This window comes from Agelaius phoeniceus, chromosome 4, assembly GCF_051311805.1.
Source record: "Agelaius phoeniceus isolate bAgePho1 chromosome 4, bAgePho1.hap1, whole genome shotgun sequence".
In the NCBI taxonomy this organism is placed as follows: domain Eukaryota; kingdom Metazoa; phylum Chordata; class Aves; order Passeriformes; family Icteridae; genus Agelaius; species Agelaius phoeniceus.
The window spans coordinates 63,617,173-63,640,701 of record NC_135268.1 but is presented as its reverse complement, the minus strand read 5'-3'; the positions used below and the strand labels follow the sequence as shown (position 1 = coordinate 63,640,701).

General features: G+C 40.1%; 1 protein-coding gene across 8 annotated transcripts in view; it reads left to right on the top strand.

Moving 5' to 3' along the window:
- ABLIM2 (actin binding LIM protein family member 2) overlaps nucleotides 1-23,529 on the top strand; it is a 131,942-nt gene that overhangs the window by 89,566 nt on the left and 18,847 nt on the right. For 2 of the 8 annotated variants that reach the window (XM_077177760.1, XM_077177761.1), the window contains exons 10-17: nucleotides 1,937-2,083; nucleotides 3,945-3,977; nucleotides 6,440-6,560; nucleotides 8,266-8,364; nucleotides 13,741-13,842; nucleotides 15,156-15,209; nucleotides 18,699-18,751; nucleotides 19,361-19,493. In XM_077177760.1, the coding sequence (XP_077033875.1) occupies nucleotides 1,937-2,083; nucleotides 3,945-3,977; nucleotides 6,440-6,560; nucleotides 8,266-8,364; nucleotides 13,741-13,842; nucleotides 15,156-15,209; nucleotides 18,699-18,751; nucleotides 19,361-19,493 (742 nt within the window). The remainder of the gene's footprint in view (nucleotides 1-1,936; nucleotides 2,084-3,944; nucleotides 3,978-6,439; nucleotides 6,561-8,265; nucleotides 8,365-13,740; nucleotides 13,843-15,155; nucleotides 15,210-18,698; nucleotides 18,752-19,360; nucleotides 19,494-23,529) is intronic. The other 6 variants (XM_077177754.1, XM_077177755.1, XM_077177756.1 and 3 more) reach the window with 5 other exon arrangements.

Sequence of the window (23,529 nt, the reverse complement as noted above, 5' to 3'; positions counted from 1 at the left end):
TATTCACAATTATATGTTTGTAAAATTACATATTCCAAATGAAACAGATACTCTATACTTACAGCATGGTTTTACCAGAACCCTAAATACCAAATTACTGAAGAAATGGCTTGAAGCCTCTCAGCTGTAATTTGAGCTTTCCTGAGCTGATTTGAACTCCATTCACATAATTGAATGTAGGTGAAACAAATAAAATAAAAATACTGTGTAGACTCAATGTTTTGAAGAATTGTTTAGAAAGCAGCTATATCCCTAAGGTGTTTCTTCATCCAAATTTGCCCACATTGTTATATCTAAACTGAAAGGAATTACATAATAAGTTAAGTTTTACTCCTCTGACATCTGAAATCTAATGGGAAGTTGCACATCTACATGGAGAGCCAAAATTACTGTAATTCAGATTTAAATATTCCCAGTTCTGAACTACTTTGGATTCACTAGAATAATGGCCAAAAACCGGGATACCTTAACTGAAATCACAGCCTCTTTGGCCTTCCTTGTAGGTATAATGCTGCCCAAAGTATTTCTGGGACAGATGGGACAGACAGATTCTTTACCTTTGCATTAGCTGTCTCTGCACCAGAGCTCTCTGCTGCCTTCTCAGCAGGGAGGGACTTACTTTCATTAAGGGGATATTTCATTGCTCTTCAGCTTCTGAAAGGAGCTGCAAAGAGAGTGAGATCTGTAGATGGCTGAAGAATCATGTACATGGTTAAAACATATTTTTTCATTAGTTTTGAGGATGGGAATATGTGATGGTGATGGCACCTGGTTCTGCTTTTTTATTCAAGAGTAATCTTCCTTCTTTTCATGCAGTTTATGTTTGCACAAATTCATGCATTGTTTTAGAAAAAGGGGTAACTGGAAGTTGTTGATTAAATTTTTCCTGGATTATTAACCTGATAGAAAACTTCCCTGGAAAATCTATTGAACTTTTCTTAGCTCATACTAAGAAAAAACAGAATTACTGCACACATAAATCTGGATACTTTTGTATTTTTGCATGTGGAAAACATTATTACAATTTTATAGCTGATCATACTGAGATTTTAAGAGCATAGCAAGATTCACTCATTGTTTTGTTGCCAACAAAGAGCTTATCCTTCTGCAAAACTTGAAGTGGGAATGAGACCATTATGTTGCCCATTTCTCCACTCTCAGTGTGGCCAACTTGTTGTCATATCTACAACACTGTATGTGCTGGAGACAGTTTTGGTGCAATTATCCTAAAGGTAATCTGTGCAAATGTGGCAGCTTGGTAATAAGTTACTCTTTTGGAATATGTGTGGTAGGAGGAGAACAGGGACCAGCACAGTCCTTTCCCTCTGTTGGTTGTGTGAGCCTCATGAGAGGATTTGAACTTGGCTTGAGTGGCATCTGTGATCTTCCACCATGGTGCAAATCCATCATCTGCTGGTTTGTGACCCATAATTAAGGGCTGCTGGACATAGGAAAGGAGGTGAAGCTGTGGGAGACAAGGGCATGGGAAAGATCAAAGAGCTGATTAATGCTTTTCAGCATCTGGAGAGTATATGCTGGAAATACATATTTGATTATTCACTACTGCTTACAGCAAGGGAATTCTGCACACCAAAACCACTTCAAAATTCAGTGTGTTTTGCCTGAAAAAGGCTACAGTATCTGTCCCCTATATCTGTTTGGGCATCCAGCAGTAAGTGGGATGTAACCAGGGAATTGGAATGATGCCATGCTACTCCTGTTAGCCAAATGCCAGTGGCAAGGTAAAGGCAACAGTATATAAAAGAAAACAGCATTAACATTTAGCATAGTGTAGTAAATACAAGAGATTTAAAAGTTCACAAACAAAAAAAGTGGTTGATTATGACTTTTCTACCTACATTTATCTTTCCTTGTCTGATTGCATCCTGCTCATATTCTTTCTTATTCTCACTGCTTTCTTTCCTCCTTTTCTTAGGCAAAGCTTGGAGATGAAATTCTTGACTACAGGGACTTGGCTGCTCTTCCTAAAAATAAAGCCATCTATAACATTGACCGCCCAGATATGATCTCCTATTCTCCATATATCAGTTACTCTTCAGATGACAGGCATAGTTACGGGGAGGTACTGAAACATGGGTATTTTTTTACTCTGAGTTTCAGGTTTTATGTGCATCATTGAACATGTTGCCAAAGACTATTAACATGTGCATAATGTTTTTTTTTTTTTTAAATGTAACTTTTGTAGCTCTAGTTAATTTTAATTGAGTCATGTCATCCATTCATTCCCAATGACTTCCAAAAAAAAAAAAAAGAGAACAACCAAACCCAAGATGTTCATTTCTGTTATTTTCATTTTTTAGTTTATAGAAATTAAAACATTGCTTTCTGTTATCATTTTTTTAAAGACATGACATGTAATTAAAATGTTTTTCCATGGGAGTAGTTCTGCATGCGGTAGGAAACAAGAGCCATTGCTAATTACAATGCAAAAATGAGAAGCAAAGCCAAATGTCTTTCATGATTTATTTTTTTTTGAACAAAGTGTATCATGTTATTTTGGTAACAAAACAATGGTATCACTTTCCTGTGTACAAATTTCTTTCAACTGTCCCTTACTTAACTTCATCCTCATGTCATGCATGCACTTCAACCTTTTCATATGCAGAGCTAATATGATACAGTTTGTGCTAATGAAATCTAATTTAACACAATACTAATAACTAATACCAATTCTGGGCTTTGTGAAACATATTTGTATATAACTCCTGTCATGCAAGTTAGCTTTTCTTCTCTGAATGTACCTGCATTTCATTTGACTTTCTGATTGCTTTTATGCTTTTAGCTAATTTTTTACAATTTAAACCTTTACAATATGCTAGATATGAGCAATATCCATACAGTGTAGCATGGAAGTCTGCTTTGTTCTCCCCAGGTGTCAGTAAATGAGCAGAAATAAATGCTATAATTAATGGTCATGATATTAATAAAAGCCTTAGTCATGCTATCACTTGCACCTTTTACACTTAATCAGTACCACTAAGGTACCACTGTCAGGTGAAGTGCAGTGCATATGTTAGATTCTGCAGACTTTCTTCCCAGCCCTCTCTGCACAGTGCTGAACCATGATAGCTCCATTGTAAAGTACTCAAAAATAATTAAATTGTATTTGGTAGAGGGTTTAAATGGTGTATTGGGGTTTCTGATTTCACAAAATCAAAAGCTCCTACCTCACCCTAAACAAGTGGAGCACAATCACTTCCTTTCTATGTCAAAATCTTTTGGTGCTGCTGATGGCTGTGGCCCTTCTCAAGTGCCTGGTGACATCCAGGCTTGGCAGAGGTGCACAGACCAAACATGGACTGTGTTTGCAGTCCAACATATTTCCTGGTGCTCCAACTATTTATTATCCTTGATATTACCAGGGAGGAAAAAAAATCCTGTCTCCCAAATTTCAGCATCCTGGCTTCTTACCTGCAGCTGCAGTACTTTCAGTCTATTTGCTCCACTAACCAAACAAAGTGTTTGATTTGGAAAGGAAAATTAGCAGCAGATTGTCAAATTACATGATGTTTGATTGAAAATAAATAGTGCAGGCATTTTTCTTTCCCTTAAAACTGTCAGTTCTAGTCCTGATTTTTGAGGTCCTTCAATGCAGATTTAATTAGGGATTGTGTGTAGTTTCAGGCAGTTTAACTGGGAGTTCCCTATTGCCCTTCTCTGTGCCTCAGGACTGGCCTCACCAGACCCCAGGATTCTGTAGTAGAGAAATCACTCAAAGATAGATATGAAGATATTTATATATTAGTTCTTATGTACTTAATTCAAAATAGATTTTAAAAATCGCCCTAACTTAATTGACAGGTGTTTTTCCTAACTGTATCATGTGTTATACATGGATAGTGATATTTTAAGAGTAATTCTTCTCACAAGTAACATCATGCATGAATTTGTATCACTAATTTGTTGTGTGTTGCTGTTTGCAGTCACCTCAGTTGCTCTCTCCAACACCTACTGAGGTAATCCCCAGTGCCTTTGTTGTCCTATTCTGACCCATTTTGTAATGCATTAACCTGGTCATATTATTAACCAGCAGTGTCTGAAATGTGGGGTTTGCCCCTTGCCTCTGCAGTGCATGGGGTTTACAATTTATGATTTTCAGAGTGTTACTTGTGTTCAATACGTGCTCTGCTTCTGGATTGTCATCTGTATGCATCTGTCTCCACTGTCATCCATGTTTCTGCTCCAAAATAAAGGTTGTATGGTGGTCACTTCTTCAAGCTCTACTGAATAAATTATATTGGGAAATATGATTTATGTTCACATTTAAAGCTGCCAGTGTGAGCTGATTCAAATTAGTGCTCGGCATAGATTTCTCTTCTCTTATTCTTCTCATTTTTTTATTCCACAAATAGTTAAACTACTTATACTATTTGTGTGCACCTACTTTTAAATCATTTGCACATACCTGAACTTCTAGATCTATTTTGATGTGCATTAATTAAGTTATTCATTGTTTCAAGAAACATCACTTTGGAAGCAGTGAAAGCATTTAATGTATTTTCCCAGATAGTAACTCAGTTCCATATCATGGGTCTGGCTATTTTCTCCATTATCCCATTTTATGCACTGCAAAATTTTGGTAATCATGGAGAATTAAGGACTTTAAGAACTGATTAACAGAGAAGTTAACCAGTAGAGATGTAATTTTTTTGATAATTTAAAAATAAAAGCATGTTTCATATAATATTTGGTGACATGGACTAGGTTGATTGTTCCTTGCAGAGACACAAGGTACACAAAGGTAAGGTCTGAAACAATATGAAAAATTGATGTTTTGTAAGATTATAACAATATCCTTTAAATTCAGTTACCAAACTGCCAATATTAAGTTCCAGAAGAGATACTGGTGTGGAGGTTGGGACTGCCATGATTTGTGTATACTCCCATGTTATCCAGCTTCTCTGTGCTTGCTGTCTCTTTTTGAGGTATCTGTGATCAGGTGCTTGGGCATCATCATCTGCAAACTTGTCACCAGTTTTGTTGCAGGCATTTTTTGTTAGAGGAGAGTTCCATACACGTGTCACACAACTGGACACATCACAGACCATTAGCTGGCACTCATGTGATATTTAAATATCATTACAAGACTTTGTAGAGCCATTGCAATACTGCTTGTAATTCTCTCCACAAATTTTAGAGTGGGTATTACACGATGTAGGTACAGTGGGAAGGAAACACCTCAAGCTGGATGTTGAGAGGAGTTGGTGGCAGAATTCCTACAGGACACTGCACACTTGGCAAGGCATCAGTTGTTCTTTGCTTTTTTGTAAAACTACTTCTGAATTTGATATTAAAACAATAATGCTGCTGGCCACTATACTAAACTGATTTTCCACTTTTGAAAATGTAGCTGGTAGGTCTGGAGTGATGTTGAAGGGATGGAGCACATCTTGTTCACAGGATAAACCTGAAGATGTGAGAATATTGTACATCTCTGTAGAGTCAAGGATAGTCCCAGAGAAGCCAAATTCATCTAAAGATGAATGTATGCATTCATGATAAGTGACTGACACTTGATGTAGGATATCTTCACTCTTTTCTACTGGAGAAAAACAGGAGAGGGGAAGCATTTTTTTGAGTATGACTTTCCATAAAAGAGTATCTGCAGGTTACATTCATTTGTTCTAATATGAACTTAAGCCAATTCTCACATGTCTTAAAAAAGGGGAGATTTGAATTTGCTTTTATAGCAAGTTTACACAAAGTCACTTCCCCATGTATTTCACTCAGTAGTGCTTTTACTGTTAGGAAGACTCTACTTGCAGATTGCATTTGCAGTTTAACTAGCTGTTGAAAATCAGAGGCTTGGTGTGTACATGGTTTTGGCTGGTTGAAGCCAAGGGTTTAGAGGGAATTGGATTGCATGAATGGCTCTGCACAATGGTGCAGTATTAATGCTGATGTGTTTATATTGGATTTCTCAGGCTAATGACCATGTTACAGTGTGGTGCACTGGGCAATTTATACACAATCAGTTTCATGATGTAGTGAAACCAGCAAATGCTGATTTTTGTGTTGTCTGCAACCATTATGCATCTATTCATATGGGTAAAAAGTGACCATAATGCTGTCATGCTGACCTGAGCTCATCTTCCACCCAATTTCATTTGTTCAGGAAATTACATTGTCCTGAAGCAACACTTTTACAGTTCTTTTCAAATTAAATTGTAATTTTAAATTTATGTGTGTGCTGACTTTTCTGGCAACATGACCATTCTCTGGTACTTGGCCGAGCTCATTCAGTCACTCTGCAGGTGGAGGTGCTGAAAGCCACCTCATTCCATTAGAATTGCATGGGATCTTAGGACAGCACTGACTGCCATCTACACAGCACAGAAACACATGAGATGGCATATTCTGCCTGTTTGAGAGGTTGCTTCTCTTCCCTAGTAACCTGTGTTTTCTCTCTTCCTCTAAGGGTGACCAAGATGACAGATCTTTCAAGCAGTACAGGACATCAAGTCCCAGCTCTGCTGGCTCCCTGGGCTATGGTCGGTACACCCCCACCTCCCATTCTCCTCAGCATTACAGCAGACCAGGTAATCCAAAAGCAGCCTTACTTATTCTCTAGATTTTTCCATTACTTAGTGTTATGTTGTAAGTAGAAATGACTTCAGCAGTCAGGGGTTTAAGGTGGAATAGCAATTCATGGCAGGGATTTATTTACAGTGAAAAGCGAGTTCCATGGGGAGAAAGGAAACGCTTCAGGAATGTGCATCCAAGAAAACAAAACCAGGCATTTACAAAAAATTGATTCTCTGTAGACACAAGATAGGAGGGTTTAAGGGACGACTTAATCCTGGTCTCATCCTGCCTGAAGATGCACACTCATTCCACAGCTCTTCCAAGGGGTGGCACAGTGAGTGCACACAAAGCCAGGAGGGAGATCAAGTGACCTTGTGTTACTTTCTTGTACCACAGGGTCATGGCTCATGTCCCCTCTCCCCAGTGCAAGAGCTGGAGGAATGACCAGTTCTGAAGGCTGAATTTTGAAGGCCAAGTTGCTTTGGTTGGGAAGTTTACATAGTGTTTTTTGCAGCTTTGAGCTGTAACAGCAGCTGTGTTGGTGCTCTTGTCACACAGACAGGAGGGATCATCTCCTTTTGATCTTTGCATGAGAATGCTTTACAAAACCTCATTCGTATCTGGGCTCTGTACAGGGTTTTATCCTTGGAAATAATGGGTGAAATTGCTCAAAATTAATTGTATTTTTTCTCTACTCCATTATTTAGGTGAAGAACACAGAGCATTTATATTATTTTTTTGTTGTCTTTTAATTTCATCATACATTATAATTCTAAACTAGTTTGGAAATATGAAAGTTCTTAATCTTTCCAGGGGAAATGAAGATTTTAGAGATAACAGAAACAGTTTTTACAGGATTTGAATATTTGTACTACACAAAGTCTTTGACAAAATGGAAATGAGGTGGAGTAAAAAAAAAATCTATTAGAGTGACATTAATCTCTGCTGAAGGTCTGGTAGCTGTCGCACCTCATCTTAGCAGCACAATGTTAAAGCAAGGTGGAAAGACAAAAGGAATTCCAAACAAAATTGAATGCTTTAAAATTTAGAAAATAATCTTCATAATCACCGTTTTTAATAATTGCCACTAATCCTCCAAACTGTGTTATCAGGACATTATTGCAGCAAAGCAGAGGTGACTTGAGAGTATTTTTAAAGGTACTTAATGACATATCTAACTTTCAGAGCTCAAATAACTTCAGGATGTTTCTTCAAGTATTAACTTGATATAGCCATGCACTAGAGTGCCCTGGTCATTGTGAACTAAATCCCAGCAGTGTGCAGCACCGACAGTGAGAACTGAACCCACTCGTGGCACAGTTCTCTGCAGAGACAGAGAGGCTCTTCCCATTTCATTTCATTAGACCCATTATGAGCATTCCTCATTCCCTCTTGCAGCTTTTTAATATGCAGGTTTTCCCCTGAGTGCAGCCATGCCTTTTGTGGTGCCTTTTCTGGAATATTTTCTGATGCCTTACAGCAGTTTGGGTGATGCCCTTTCTGTCTGCAGAAAGTCCCTGTCCCTTGGCCGACCCCATGGCGTGGCAACTGGCATGTTTTTAGCAATAACCAGAGAAAGAGGAAGACTTAAATGTAAACTGTATGTTTTCTAAGCATCAGGAGGAAAATGTTCCTGAAAAAAAAGGATGGCATTGTAATTTGTGGCTTTCAGTAAGTGAACTAAATAGTTTATTTTCACTTACTCTCTGTTGCCCCCAGCTGGTACTCACAGTCTTGGTACCAGTAGCTGCATCTCCCTGCCCCAACACCCAAGCCTTACATCTACATTCAGACATCATTACATCCCTTTCTTCAAAGGTAAGGTCCAGGAATGCAAAACCGTGCTGTGATAATGTAGATTTATTCAGCTGTGTTTCACTTTTATGTCTGTGCAAGCATGGCTTCCACTTGGATAAAATTTGTCTTAATTTTGTGCAAATGCTTCCTTGATGTACTGTGTAAGTTTTACAAACTGAGTGGGTATGGGGTGTTTTATTTTTGCTTTTTCAGTGAGTGTTCAGTGTCTTTCATAGGGATAGAGGGAAGGAATTAGCTTTTATAATGAAACTGAAGAAGGAAAATACTTAAAAGTCTGCTAGTTCTAAAATACCTTTACCCTTTCTGGTGATGCTAAATAGTATAATTAAGCTTACACATTTGATACAACATAGGATGATCAGTTATCTAACCTTCCAACCTACATTTAGATATTCTTCATATTATTTGTAGCATTGCGAAAAATTATGACAGCTGGTTACATCAGTGCAGCTGCACTGACTCTCAATTAGTCCATGCTATATCTTACAAAACAGTGACTGAATCTGTTCTCCTTGCCATTAGTTTTTTTGCAGTGGAATTAACTTCTAGCAGCCTCCATGTTGTGGATGAGACAGTGCTGAGGAGTGCCAAGAACCTTTGAGGCAAAGGGTTTTTTTAGTCAGTTGGTTAAATATCTGAGAGAGAAGGAATTCACCTACCACATCTGCCTTCTCCAGTAACAATAGGAACTGTGAGGCCACATGAATGGCAAACACTTTCAATGCCTGTTCCTTGACTCTCATATACTATCTGATTTAATAAAGTAAAACTGTTGTTCTTGAGGTTGTAACCAGTAAAGAGAAGGGAATGACCCTCTGCAGGAGACAGACTTGCACATTCAAGTGAACAGCAGGTACTCATTGCCTTTGGAATAAAAACTAATGCATCTTTTTTGGGCCCTGATGCTGCCCAAAGTTAGCTGAATTTCACTGGGATAAACAGGAACAGAATCAAGCTTGAGGCATCCAAATATGATCCTTGAGAGAAAATTTTGGAGGAAAGAGCTGATGAGATTAAACTGTTTGTTGCTGTTTTAGAGGCTACCTGCAAAGCTCCTTTCCACAACCAGAAGCAGCCAGCATCCCACACACATTTCTTGAAAGGCTGGCACAATCCCTGGTATTCTCTGAGGCACTGCTTGAACTGTTTTTGTATCTGTCCTCTCATTTGGGATGGTATTGTCCAACCTGATGTACTGAGTAAAAGAAACTTCTTTGGTGTGCTGCAGCACATGATTTCATGTATGGAAAGCCTTTCCTCAAAGTCCTGCTGGCAGCTGCTTGGCAGCACTCCTGTGCAAATGATTTTCTGCTCAGTGCTACCTGCTGTTTCTCAGAGCAGCAGCAATTATTAAGTGCTGCTGTTTGGGTGAAGGAATCGTTAAGTGGTAGCTCCTTGTGCCCAAATAATTATTAGTAATGTGATCAAAATTATAATATTTTGCAATTCTGAGGCACTTTTTTATCAAGGAGCTGAAATATTTTGCAGGCAGTACCTTAAGGTGCCTCACAATGTTCCTGTGAGGCAGGTGAACATTTTTATAATTTTCCTAAATAGGTAATCCTGAGCTCTGCCAAGGTTGAATAGATTATTCACTGGTTTACATTGAGTTAATGTCTCTACCCAAAATAAGTCAAAAGATTTGTTTCATCCTCTTCAAGGTCTCTAAATTCAGAGTTCCAGAATGTGGTTTTTTCCTTATCTTAAGGAGCCTTTTGATGATGTGGATGTGTTCTTTTTCTCTTCAAAGTGGTTAGTGTGGGAAGAGTGGGATTGTAGCAATAGTTGGTTTGTATCCAGACCAACCATAATGTTGCCGCTTCAGTTTTAAGAAAGTGAAATCTTGCTTATTTAAAAAAAAAAATCCAAAAATAATACACTGCTTGACTATACTATAAGTATTCTTTTTAAAACCAGCACTCCACATATGTCATAAAAGAGATTTCTTTACACTTCCAGTAGACAGATACATTACTACCCTAGGGAAATTAAGACAAGCAAAATTTTCCCTTTGATTTCACTGAGGTTGCATCATGTTCTTCCTGAGAATGACAGGGTTCATAATTTTTTCCAGTGACAAATAGGGTTACTAAGTTCCTGTTCTTCCATCAGTGTTCTGCAGTCTAGCCCCATGAAGTGTAATGGGATGAACTGTTATTTATCATGAAGGCAGATGATTTGGTTGTGCTCTTTTAAGGATTTTTGTCTTCAAAATAAGTCCTGTGACAGCCTCACTTCAAGAAAGCTTCACAATTCATGCCACTGCAAGTGATAGGTGTGATATTCCAAGCACCTATGCTTGGTGTGGTAGTTCCTCATGAGTTGATGGAGTTTTGAGTGTGCTGAGCCCTGCTGAAAAAATGTTTGCTTAAAACATAGTGGAAATTATCTTGCCTTTGTAGTGCAGGAGCACAGCTTCCAAAGCCCTTTTTTTTGGCTTTGAACACTTGAAAAGAATTAGTGATCAAACTTCAGAAAACTTCTTTTAATTTAATGCACCATGGGCAGAGATATTAAAGGGCCCAGTTTATGAGTAGGCTTGGACAGCTCCCTCATTCAACCTGGGGCATCTGTTTGTTCTTCAGTCCTAAACTTAGACAGCTCTTACTATAATTTACTGTAAATTTTCCCATCCTCACAGATAAGATAAAAGCTGGCTAAGTAGGAGATATAAGCAATATTTTACTTTTCCTTGAAAATGAAGCATGGTCTGAGCCCTGATCAGTTGGCTCTACACACACAGGGTTAAAAGTACAGCCTGCCCTGTCAGCAACCAGAGGACACAAGGAAGTTTTTGTGGTTTACACTCAAGTTCAAAGTAAGCCTTCCCAGATTCTTTCCAAGTTAAACAACATCCAGGGAAGAGTTCAAGATTCTGGTTTTTTGCTCTTCACTGATCAGTAGAGAAGATCACAGCCTGTGGCTGCTTATGGCAGAAGGCAAACCCAAAAGTTTGAAAATTGCTCTCTCTAGTAGTTGTCTTTTCTCTGAGAATTTATTTGAAGTTCTTCTTCAGTCTATACTAAGCAAACCTTGAAAGAAATAGTTTATTGGCAAAGTCTCATTTTAGAGATTTAAATTATAGCCTGGCTTAAGTGGCTGCCTGTAGTTCCTACTCATTAACTTTCTACATGGGTCTTCAGTTTGCTTTATTATTAAACACTTACTTTGGTATGCAAAATGTGAAATACAGCTGCTCACATGTTTATCTGAATCAGTGGCAGAATGAAAGTTCAAATGTGCATCAGTTTGTATGAGTGGAGTCCAAGAAGAACCTTTTCCATCATTTCATCCTTAATTCTTCCATTTTGAGCAAGTTAGAGGTGGTGGCTTTGCAAACTGCTCCACACAGATGATCCTTGCACTGAGCAAATTTTAGATTCCCTGTCCCCTGGTACTTGCACTTATATCTTGTGTTCCCACAAGCTTATTCCTCTTAATTAATGCTTCCTCCTGATTCCTTGCTGACACTCTACCCTGTCTGAAGAATGATTCTCTCTGTGTGTACAGTACCAGCACTTTGGGTCACTGCTCAATGAAGTGATTATTAATTCAGATCATATCTGAATAGACATTTGAATGATATGCTAATTTTTAATTAAATGAGGAATTAATACACTGTGGAAATTGCTTGAGAACTTTTCTGTTTAAATTAGAAAAATCCAATAACAATATCTAATTTGAGTGAAGGACATTACAGAATTTTTAAGAATTTTGGAGGTGTAATGGAGTAAATATCTGCCAGTGACATTCAGGGTTCTTCTATTTAATAGGGATGAGCAGGAATTTGGGCAGCAAGCAACAAAGAAAGATGGAATTCATAAATGTGGAGTGAAAACCTGTCCCCACTTTTTTCCTTCCAAGGGCAAAGTGGGAATCTAGAAACTGAATAATTGTCTGGTTTCTTGTCTGAGGACTACTTGCCTGCAAGCTCATGGTGATGCATCAGATTCTTAGTAATTCCATATTTTTTTCTTAAGATTTTGGAAGGACCATAGGCCATCAGTAGCTGTAGATGGCATTTCAATCTCTCAATGTCCCAGATTACACTTTTCCAACAAGAAATCACTGAGTGGTTGCAGCTGAACAGCTTTTGAGGTTTAATTTTTGGTCTACTGTGGACGCAACAGACACAAAATTTGGGATGGATTAGTCAGTGTATTGTCATGAGATAACACAGCACACTGTTCTGACCTTGTCTGTCCTGTCTCTGCTCCCTGAGCTCGGTGGCACTGTCCCCTTGGCCTCAGTGGTGCATGGCAAGGCTGGCTTTGGTGCAGTGGGGTGGCCGTGCCCCCCGTGTGTCAGCAGAGACCATCCACAGGCATGGCCTTGCCAGCTCTGGTATCCCAGCAGCTCTGTGGTTATGGAACATCCCCTTCATGAAGGCAGAACTCAGCTGCAGATCTAATGCCCTGAGCTGCTGCACTTTCTTCACCCCAGAGAAACCTGCTACGACATCATCATTACCCAGCCATTAAATCTGTGCTTCATCCACACTAAAACAGTAACAGCAAATTAACAATCATTTGATGTAAGAATAAATGTCATGTTTGCTTCCGGTTGCTTAACAGTGCTGTAAACTAAAAGGATTTTACAAGTCCCAAAAAAGTAGAGCTTTACTTTTTTGTTTGCCAAGCAGCACTATAATGCCATAGAGTGTGCTTCAGGGAAATGAGCCAAGAGGAGATGAATGGCACATAATAAGCATTTGAAAAAAGAAGTGGAAAAATGAATATGGAAAAATCCTATGTGTGTCTTGGAATTTGGTGAAGTGACTATGGCATTATAGATCCATGACTTGATAATCCAACCTTGTTTGCATAAAAATGCTGTGGCATGTTACCTGTGGGAAAAGTTTGCAATGGAAAGCCGAATTTCAACATCTCTTTTTGTCACTGATATATGCAGGATTTTTTGACTTAACCATAAAGTTGATATTTTTGTCTGGTCCTGCTTTGAGATAATTTAAACACTACTGAATTATGTATTACTAGTTTCAGGGGCAGGCTATGAGCCATAGCATTTAACTTTTAAAACACCTAATCAATAGATTATTCAGTTAAGACTATGCAAAACACATGGCAAGATTCTGGATGTTCTTATCCTTTGATATTCTTTTTCAAAGCATCATTGAAAGAGAAGTTTTCACTTCAAAGTAGGGCATCTTAATCTGATATCTATCAGATAGTAATTTTTGATGAGTTGTTAGGAGTCTGAGCCAATATACTATGTTGAAAAAGAATGGGTTTTACAAAACCATATATTTAAAACTGTTGGATTAACAAGTCATTCTGAACAAGCTTTTATGCTTGAAATACTCTACTTTGCTTTCCATTTTTCTTTTATCTGCTTTCTTTGCTCTTCCCCTTGGAGGCAGTGAAAGTGGTCGGAGCACTCCAAGCTTATCCATGTACTCTGACAGCAAATCTTCACCTTCTGTCTATCAGCAGGCTCCTAGGCATTTCCATATTCCAGGTAGGCATTAACTGCTTAGCTTTTGATCTTCAATTTCTAGCACCTGTTTGTTCTCTTCTGAATGTAATTTTTTTTTTTTTGGCATTGACTTGTGAATTTCAAAGTGCAGAAAGAGAAAATATCTACTAAGTAAATATCTGTTGTTAAACTTCATCTCAAAAATAAAAGAAAGCTGTGTGCTCATGTATCTCTATGTTAAAAAAATTGCTTTACAGAAGGAACAGAATGAAAAATGTTACCAACAGTACAAAGCTATAGCAGCACTGGGTTAGTGGCTGAACTAGATGATCTTAGATGTCTTTTACAGCTTTAACGATTCTAAGATCCCATGATTTATAGTGCCATAACTGCATAGATGTATTGAATTTGTGTGCAGGAGGAATGACTGAAGGGGTTTTTGTTATTTGGTTGTTTGTTTGGTTTTTTTCCTTATCAGTCTATTATCTGAATTTAAGTAATAGTAACATAAACTTTAAAAGAAGCTGGAAGACTTGAGAACTGCAGAGGGTTCATTGTGACAATCTCTGTATATTTACTCTACTGTTTTCAAGTTCAGTCAACAAGCACATTAAAGTTACATCCACACCGTTTAGCTTTTTGACTGCTAAACACATCTACATCTTTACTGTAATCCTTTGTTTATTCACATTTAGCTTCTGTGGTTAATGTTTCTGTAAACAGACCACAATTAGGAATTCTATCAGCCACAGTACTGAGTAAATCTGATGTCTGTGATTTGGGAACCCTAGACTGTGGCTCTGAGTGCTTCCAGAAAATTCCTGGAAGGCCAAGTTAGCTATATAATTCAAAGTAAAGACAAATTATAGGATTTCCTAAAAGAATAGTTTGTATTTCCAGTATAAACATTCATACCTGAACATGTACACTTTATTTATAAACAATGGAGAAAATCCTTTTCCAAGTGTGACAGTTGTAGTAGTCTGTTGTACTCCTATATGAATTTTCAATAGTGGCAAGTGTGCCAATTTCTTTCTTGCTGATTATGAGTTATATTCTGGTGGTGCAGATGAAACCACCTACACATCACCAAATGGATGCCACTCAAGTTGTCCTATGGCATTTTGAGGGACTTAGGGGGAATATGTTGCACAGGTAGGTATAAAGGTTTTTGGCATATGATGGATAAAGTTCCATCCTCTTTTAATAACCAGTGAATGGCAAAGCACTGAATGAATGCATAGTCTTTGATGAAGTTTTTGCATTGTTACTGTTGCTGAGAGGAGACAAGAGCAGCATGGTCTGAACTGCTTGCTTACTCTGTCATTCTTTCCTTTCTCTTTCCTCTTCCTCAGACACTGGCGTAAAAGATAACATCTATAGGAAACCTCCTATCTACAAACAGCATGGTACAGTCTGCTTTTCTCTGTTGCAGTTTTATCTGTGTGTCTTTGCAAAAAATGTGTATTGACTCCCAAATTCGTTTGCTGTACTCTTTGCATTTCATTATGTGTCTATAACCTCAAATAGAAAAGGAGAAAAAGTGACGTGAAAATTAAATAGCATTTGGTATAACATGATGTCCAAGGATACAGTAAGTTCTCCAGATCTGGCACACTGGTATTTTGATATGTTGTGATGATTCAGAGCTGGTAATAAGTGTCACATAAAATGGTGTGCTACACCCTGACTGCTGTTCCATGCCCTGTTTGCCCTCTCCTGCCCCTCTGTGCCTGCTCCTCAATATCAATCATTAGATGTAACTTCTCAGGCTGAGCAAAAAAAAAAAAAAAAAGAAAAACAGACAGCTAAAAAAGTTTAATATTATAATAGTGTTCGGAAAAATCATGAACAAATGCAAAGTAACAATCATCTAGTGTAAGTCAGCATAGTTTCACTCATTTACAGAAGCTGATGATAGGATTCTGATATCCTGTATCCTGGCTGTGTAATTTAATTTTATAGATACTTTTGGTTTGCAAAGAGGATTCTAAGCAACAGCTTTATATTTGCAGGCTGGGCATTTTTGTATCAGTTTGCTGTCTGTCGAAGTCTGGATTATGTCAGTTTTGCTGTATGGAGTTGTCCTCGTAATCACTGAAGTGAGCAGAGAATTAAAGTAGCAAGTCAGCAATCTCAATAGGTTAACAAGAATATATGTTTTAAACTTTCTTTTCTAGATTATAGACATTCTGAAAGATTGTGTTAGAAATACTTTTTTTTTTTTCCTACCAGAGGACAAAACATAATTTACTCTAACTAAAAAATCCCCAAAATCCATAAAATCCAGAAACAGCAACAACAACAAAAATCAATAAACTTTCCTTCCAATAAAAATAATACAAATGAATATCAAATTTTAAAAGATTTATTTTTTGTTCTGGAAGGACTCCCAGCTAAAGCATGAACACATGAGCAGCTGATGATTCAGCTCCTCAAACTAATGGGACACTGAACTAATTCATGCTGAAAAGGAGCCAGATAACATTCCTTTGTTGAAGAGACCAAGTTTGAACAAACAAGCACAAAAATGTTCTTCAAAACAAGAAGTGCAAGAAGCTCTTCCAAAACATTTGGTTTAAAAGGTTTTAGTTACATCAGCACCCAACAGATTTGCTATAGCCACAGCTTCTGTGTTTCTATTATAAACAACCAACTTCAGAATGAGAAAAAGGTGGTGGAAGAATGGAACATGCAAGAGATCATGCTCAGAGCTGGGGTTGGAAAGTGAAGAGTGTAGGAGCCTGCATGGTTGTGTGTGTGTGTGTGTATTTGTGTTTTAGAAATATTTGAACATCATTCAAACTTAGTAAAAAAGTTTTGAAATCACGTTGGGATTCATAGCAGAAGAGAGCATCCCTTGTAGTGGTGAAGCTAATGCTCAGTAAATTCAGGGCACTTGGATTTACCTGCCAGCAATGTGTTACATGAAGCCTTCTCAGGAACTTGGGAGGGGCTGGCCTTCATGGCCCTCACTGATTTTGGCTGTAAATCCTCTGCATCTCTTTGGAGGCAGATGCTGTCAAGATCTTGTGGAACTTTCTTGAAATTTCTGAATAGAAATCTTGAATCAAGCATGGGGCGTTTTTCCTTTGAAAACATCAATGTCTTGGAACAAAAATAAAATTTACAGAAACACATCAGATCCTTTATAAGGATTTCTGATTTAATGAGACCAAGATCTGTTCACATAACCTGGAATAACTTACTGACTTGCAGTTTAGGGTGTGCTCCTAAAATATCTGTGAACCAGGTTTAGGTCCTTCTTGCAGAGTAGGGACTTTATTCATCATCATCTGTCATATCTGAATATTCTTTCCTATTTTATTCCTCAGAGAAGCAGCTCACCATCATGGGGAAATACCCTTGTCAGGGTGCTATGAGATAACTGTGAAAACCTTTTTCATAATGCTGTTCACATTTTGTAACCCAGCTTTTTTTTTTTTCCCCACACTAAATGGAAGTGGAGGGAAGCAGCCAAACCCTCTACAGTTCCAGATTTTCACCTCTAATCTACAGATATTTTCCTTATGGCAATTTGTCATTTTTTAGCTACCACCTTCTCAGCAAAACCAGTTAAGGTCTAGATGTGAGCTGTGCAATGGCACCAGAAATTGGATCAGAATAAGACTGAAATGCTTTTGGTGATGGCCTTTTGCCTGTGTTGTTTAGACACAGAGCAGATCCTCAACAGGCATGAGGGCTGGGGAGCTGGAGAGGGCAGGGTTTTTCCAAACTTCCTGGGAGTTTTCCAGCACTTCTAATGGTGCAATTTAATCTCTTCTCCATCTCTGTCTCTAAGAATCTCATCTGAGCCTTAACTTTTGTATTATTGTACTCTTTCTCTTAATAATAATTACATTTTCTGTCTACATTGCATTGCACAGGCCCGTTTTTCTCAGGCATTGCAGACAACCCCCTTTTTACATTCATTTCTCATAACCTTAAAATTATGCTATGTCCTTCCATTATTCCAGTTTTGCCCCATTAAAACTCTCCCCAGATTACCCAAAGGGATACAAGGCAAGTAGGGGCTCAAATTTTCAGAACTTACTGAAATTGTGTGAAATTTGGCACAAAACTTTCTGTAAGATTATCAAGTGTAACTTGGTGTCTGGAACAATACCCTGGGAAATAAAAGACAAGGAAAAACACATTCGAGGGTTGGGAACTATCTAATGAAGAGCTTTGAGGTTTTCAGTTCTCTTCTCAGCATGTTGGAAAGTTACAAGGAAATAACCCAATGGTAAAATATCTGCAACTTTTTTTGGGAAACATTCTTTAACAGGACAATATGGGCAGAAGAGGAAAATAGTCATAAAAATTGGTTGGTCAAGAATTTTGAATTTTAGAGTCTTACACAATCTCCCATGCATATTTTATAAAGAGGACATGCCAAGTTTGTTCATAATTTTCTTTACCATGATTGTCTGCCCATCTTTGGGATCCCAGGAGACCCAGGTGTGCTGGCTGCAAAATATCTGTGTGACTGCTTGTACTTTCATGGTCATTGTAGCACAGAAGGGGGAAGTGGCTTCCCTTTGAGTGGTGGCTGTAGAAATTTGTCCCTAAGTTATGATGTACAATTCTTTTTCCCACCAATCATTCTCCAAAAGTATTTTCTTCCTGAAAATGCAGGTTCAAAATTCGACAGGAATAGATTCTCTAAATTTACTGTATACATGAAGGATGAGGATTACTGTAATACTTTCAAAATTATTTCAGTTAATTATGTGAAACCGTAGCTCTATACATCAAATTTTCTGTCAAACTCTGTTTTTTTAAAATTGATTTTTCTCCCCCTCTTAAAAATATTCAGAACATAACTACAGTCAAAACAGAAGACAAAAAATGAGATGCATTCTGTTCAAATTTTTAAAATTAATTTAATCTTACAGCAGCAAGAAGATCAGAAGGGGAGGATGGAAGCTTGGATCAGGACAGTAAGAAGGTAATGATCAGAAAGAACAAAAGGAAGCATTGATTGGAAGCATTCTTGAAGTAACTGGTTTTTAAAACGCATTCATCTATAAAGGTATTCTTTAAAATAATTGAAATAATCATTATTACTTTTAGGTCTTTCCAAAAAGACATAGAAAAGCTTAATCTCTCACCCAAAGGGTTTAGAATGTACATTCTAAAGAGTAGTAGGGATATTGAGATTAAGAGCAATAAACTGTGGATTTTCACTGGATCTCAATATCTACATTGGTGATTCAGCTAATCCTGCAGACATAGGGTGCACATCAACCTAGAAGAAAAATGTCAAGAGCAGATTAATTATAAGAAAATGACAGAGGGCATCTTCTAAACTGGGGCACAGTGGGCAGCTTCATGAACAGAGAAACTATCCTCAGCCCTGCTACAAATTAAAAGTTTCTGGTAGCTGTGATGTCTAATTCACCATACAGCCAGCTTTTGTAATTTGATAAAGGGTGGTGCAAGCGGCAGTGAGCATTAACAGACACGCAGTTCACAAGGCATGTGAGACAGCCGAGGTAGGAGAGCTGCCTCCAGGTGTTAAATCCTGTATCTTATAACAGCCTTTTCCTCTCTGCAGCTGAAGAGCAGCTGGCTGATCCTGAAAGGGGATCTGGAGACCAGAACCAACTCCCCGGACTCGGAGACGCGCTCGCTGTCACTCACTGCCAGCAGCGACCGGGCACAGGAGGGCACGGCCACGCCGTACTGCCGTGAGTGCTGGGGCACCAGGGGTCCTGCTGGGGCACCCAGGGGTCCTGCTGGGGCACCAGGGGTCCTGCTGCAGCCCAGGCACTCAGCTCCCTGTGTGTGCTGCAGCCCAGGCACTCAGCTCTCTGTGCTGCAGCCCAGGCACTCAGCTCCCTGTTTGTGCTGCAGCCCAGGCACTCAGCTCCCTATGTGTGCTGCAGCGCAGGCACTCAGCTCCCTGTGTGTGCTGCAGCCCAGGCACTCAGCTCCCTGTGTGTGCTGCAGCCCAGCCTCACATCTCCCTGGTTGTGCTGCAGCCCTGGCACTCAGCTCCCTGTGTGTGCTGCAGCCCAGGCACTCAGCTCCCTGTGTGTGCTGCAGCCCAGGCACTCAGCTCCCTCTGTGTGCTGCAGCCCAGGCACTCAGCTCCCTGGCAGTGCTGCAGCCCAGGCACTCAGCTCCCTGTGTGTGCTGCAGCCCAGGCACTCAGCTCCCTGTGTGTGCTGCAGCCCTGGCACTCAGCTCCCTGGCAGTGCTGCAGCCCAGGCACTCAGCTCCCTGTGTGTGCTGCAGCCCAGGCACTCAGCTCCCTGTGTGTGCTGCAGCCCAGGCACTCAGCTCCCTGTTTGTGCTGCAGCCCAGGCACTCAGCTCCCTGTGTGTGCTGCAGCCCAGGCACTCAGCTCCCTGTGCTGCAGCCCAGGCACTCAGCTCCCTGTGTGTGCTGCAGCCCTGGCACTCAGCTCCTTGGTTGCCTTTGTGCTTATCTCTGCCATAACTACACCCATCTGTCTGTTGTGCCGTGGTTTGGGAGCATTCAGTGCCTCCAGACTTTGATGGTGAAACTATTTTTTAGTTTCTTATTAGTGAAAGGAGCAGCATTGTAGTGGTCAAAGGTTCCCAGGACGAGGGAAGAGATGAGAATCTTGACTCCATGTTTCAGAATGCTGTTTTATTATTTTATGAGATATATTATATTAAAAGAAAATGGTATACTAAAACTGTACTAAAGAAAGAGAAAGGAGACATCAGAAGGCTAGCAAAGAAAGGATTAAATAATAAAATCTTGTGACTGCTCACAGCCTCGACACAGCTGGCTGTCACTGGTCATCAAGTAAAAAACAATTCACATGCTGCGTAAACAATTCTCCAAAGTAGCAAAACATAGAGAAGCTGAAGCTTCCCAGCTTCTCAGGAGAAAATATCCTGGCATAGGGATTTTTCATAAGATCTGTCAGTGACACAGCATTGCCTATGTAAATGAACTGTTGTCTCTTTGGAGAGCAGAGATTCCTCACCACAAAAACCCACTCCTCATAAAAGTGCCCATTTATTATATGATACCAGTTTTCAGTAGACAGGATGGCAGTATCAAGCAGATTTTTCATTTGTGCTAATTAGTACTTGACACAAACTATGTATTTTGAATACTGATGGAGCCATTCCTTCTCTATCATGATATGCATAAAGATTTCCTTGCTCCAGAGATTAACTTAAGACTTCTTTTTTTTTTTGTTATCACTCACAGTTATAAGGTCACAGAAGTATTCCAGGTGGGAAAAGGAATAATTCTGTAACTGAATACTGGCCCATGTTAGCTGTCAGTACCAAAAGCATGTTCCACACATTTCTTATTACACATTTCAGCAAGTCAGAAGCATTACTATTGGGCCTGAATTTTACTTTTAAGTTACATACATGACAAAAAATAAGTTTAGCAAATTTTAAGAAATAACTGGGATGTTCCTCTCCTTGCCTCTTCCACTTTGCCCCATGCTGCAGCAGCGGGTCATCCAGGGTAAACAAGCTGGGGAAGCAGTTTTCCAAAAGAATGCACCCAATGCAAGGCATGTCTGGCAGCAGGGTGAGGATGTCAGTGTTGTGGGCATTTTGGTAATGTGATAGTTGGCTCCATCAACTTGTATTAAGGAAATTATGGCTTAGCTATGCAAGGAAGAGGGAAAACAGATGCTACAAAGTCTGTCACAAGGCTGTAACAAGATAAAGAAGAAAACTTATTTTAGATCATCACCAGTCTCACAGGTCTAGCTTAAAGGAATTTGATAACTTAATCCTCACTAGAAATCACAAACATGTGCACAAGGTGTACTGCAGGATTCCCTGTGCAGGGGAAACCAAGTCTGACCCCCTAACATCTGATTCATCTGTAAATCGTAGCCCACAAATGAGAACCTTGGAAACCTTTCATTGTCATACACACATGGGATCTGTCTGGAAGCTTTATGGAGTAGATCTGATGCTCTTCTACACATGTTTTGAGAGACCAGTCCTTAAGTGCAGATTTTAAGCAGGGAGAAGTACATAGCACTCTGAGAACTGTTATACAGGAACAACATATGGTGTTCATTTTTTCCTCTGAGAATGTTCCTATACCTGTCACTCTGCTCTATTAGCACTTCTTTCATATTTTTGATTATCTTGGGAATGTGGAACTATTAAAACTAGAAATACAATAGATAATTCACACCTCTGTGTCAGAGCCAATATCCCATTTGTGCCAATATAGTTTCTGTAGTTCATTTTCCATTGCTTTTTATCAGCATTTCTCTGTCCCTCATGAAAGTTGACCCCATTACCCAGTTAGCAGCTACACAGAAATAACATTGAGAAAGTTTTATCTTCCTGAAATTTACACTTTTCCTTTCCTTATGCTTTTATTCACTTACCTGACTGTTTTAATACCTGTGGACATCCTAATTAATTCCTTCTCTATTCAGTGTTTCCCTGTTTAGTTCTGAATATTTATAGTCTGTCATATGCCCCCCATTGGTCACAGAAGAGTAGCATCTCTACCTCTTGCACTTCTGCTTGAGAACTCTGGCTTTCAGCCCTATCCCTGTGGCATAGTCAGTGACTATCAGAGACAATAAACCTGTTGGGTATAGGTTTGGTGCCAAGTGGTTACATGCAGAATGGAGGGAGTTAGCAGGCTGTGAATTGGTAGTGATGTTTCTAGATATACTGAGCAAAAAGCCCTGCATTTTTCTGTCCAGCCTCTGAACATACTGGAAAAGCATTGTTTTGCTCTAAAAGAAATTTTGCCACATTAAATTACTTAAATGCCCAGAAGGACACAACTAACACAGCACATCAGTGTCAGAGCTTGTGCAATCAATAGGCAACACTGGAGCTTGTATCTCCTTACATCCACCTGTGAAAATGGGTCTTGTTTCTGTATATGTAGATGTGTAATTTACCACAATTCATGATTTTAAATGTTGTGTATTTAGGAAGGCAGATATCTAGGAAGGCATGTAACTCTTGCTGTTGATGTGTCCATGATGTGCTGAGAGGCAGCCTCAGACAGGACAAAGCAGGAGCCATACCCCTGCAGAGGGTAGCTGTTCAAATAGTGTCTAATCACAGAGGAGCGGGGCTGGATCAGCGGCTCTCAGTGCTGTGTTTGGGCCCTTCGGACTCAGCTCTGCGCTCCGCTGCTCCGGGCGGCCGCGCGGTGTCGCCGGCGCCGCGGCTGCGGCTCAGCCCGGCGGCTCCGGGGCAGCTTCGGGCCGGCTCCGGCTCAGCCCGGCGGCTCCGGGGCAGCTTCGGGCCGGCTCCGGCCCAGCTCCGGCGGCTCCGGGCAGCTTCGGGCCAGCTCCGGCGGCTCCCGGCCAGCTCCGAGCCAGCTCCGGCTCAGGCCGGCAGCTCCCGGGCAGCTTCGGGCCAGCTCCGGGGCAGCTCCGGCTCAGCCCGACAGCTCCGGGGCAGCTCCGCGCCGGCTCAGGCCGGCAGCTCCGGGGCTGCTTCGGGCCAGCTCCGGCTCAGGCCGGCAGCTCCGGGGCTGCTTCGGGCCAGCTCCGGGGCAGCTCCGGCTCAGCCGGGCAGCTTCAGGGCAGCTCCGCGCCCGCCTGGCTCTGCTGCCAACCCCGCTTTACCTTGAGGCAGTGTTCCTCGGTGACCGAAGGTTATTTAGCGATACAACAAACCTCATTCGCCCATCTTCTCTGTAGCCAAAAGGCCAAAAGATTGATATGCACACTGATGTCCAACATAGCAGCTTTTTCCAGGCAGGAGCAGAGATGGCAGCTTTGTTGCAGAT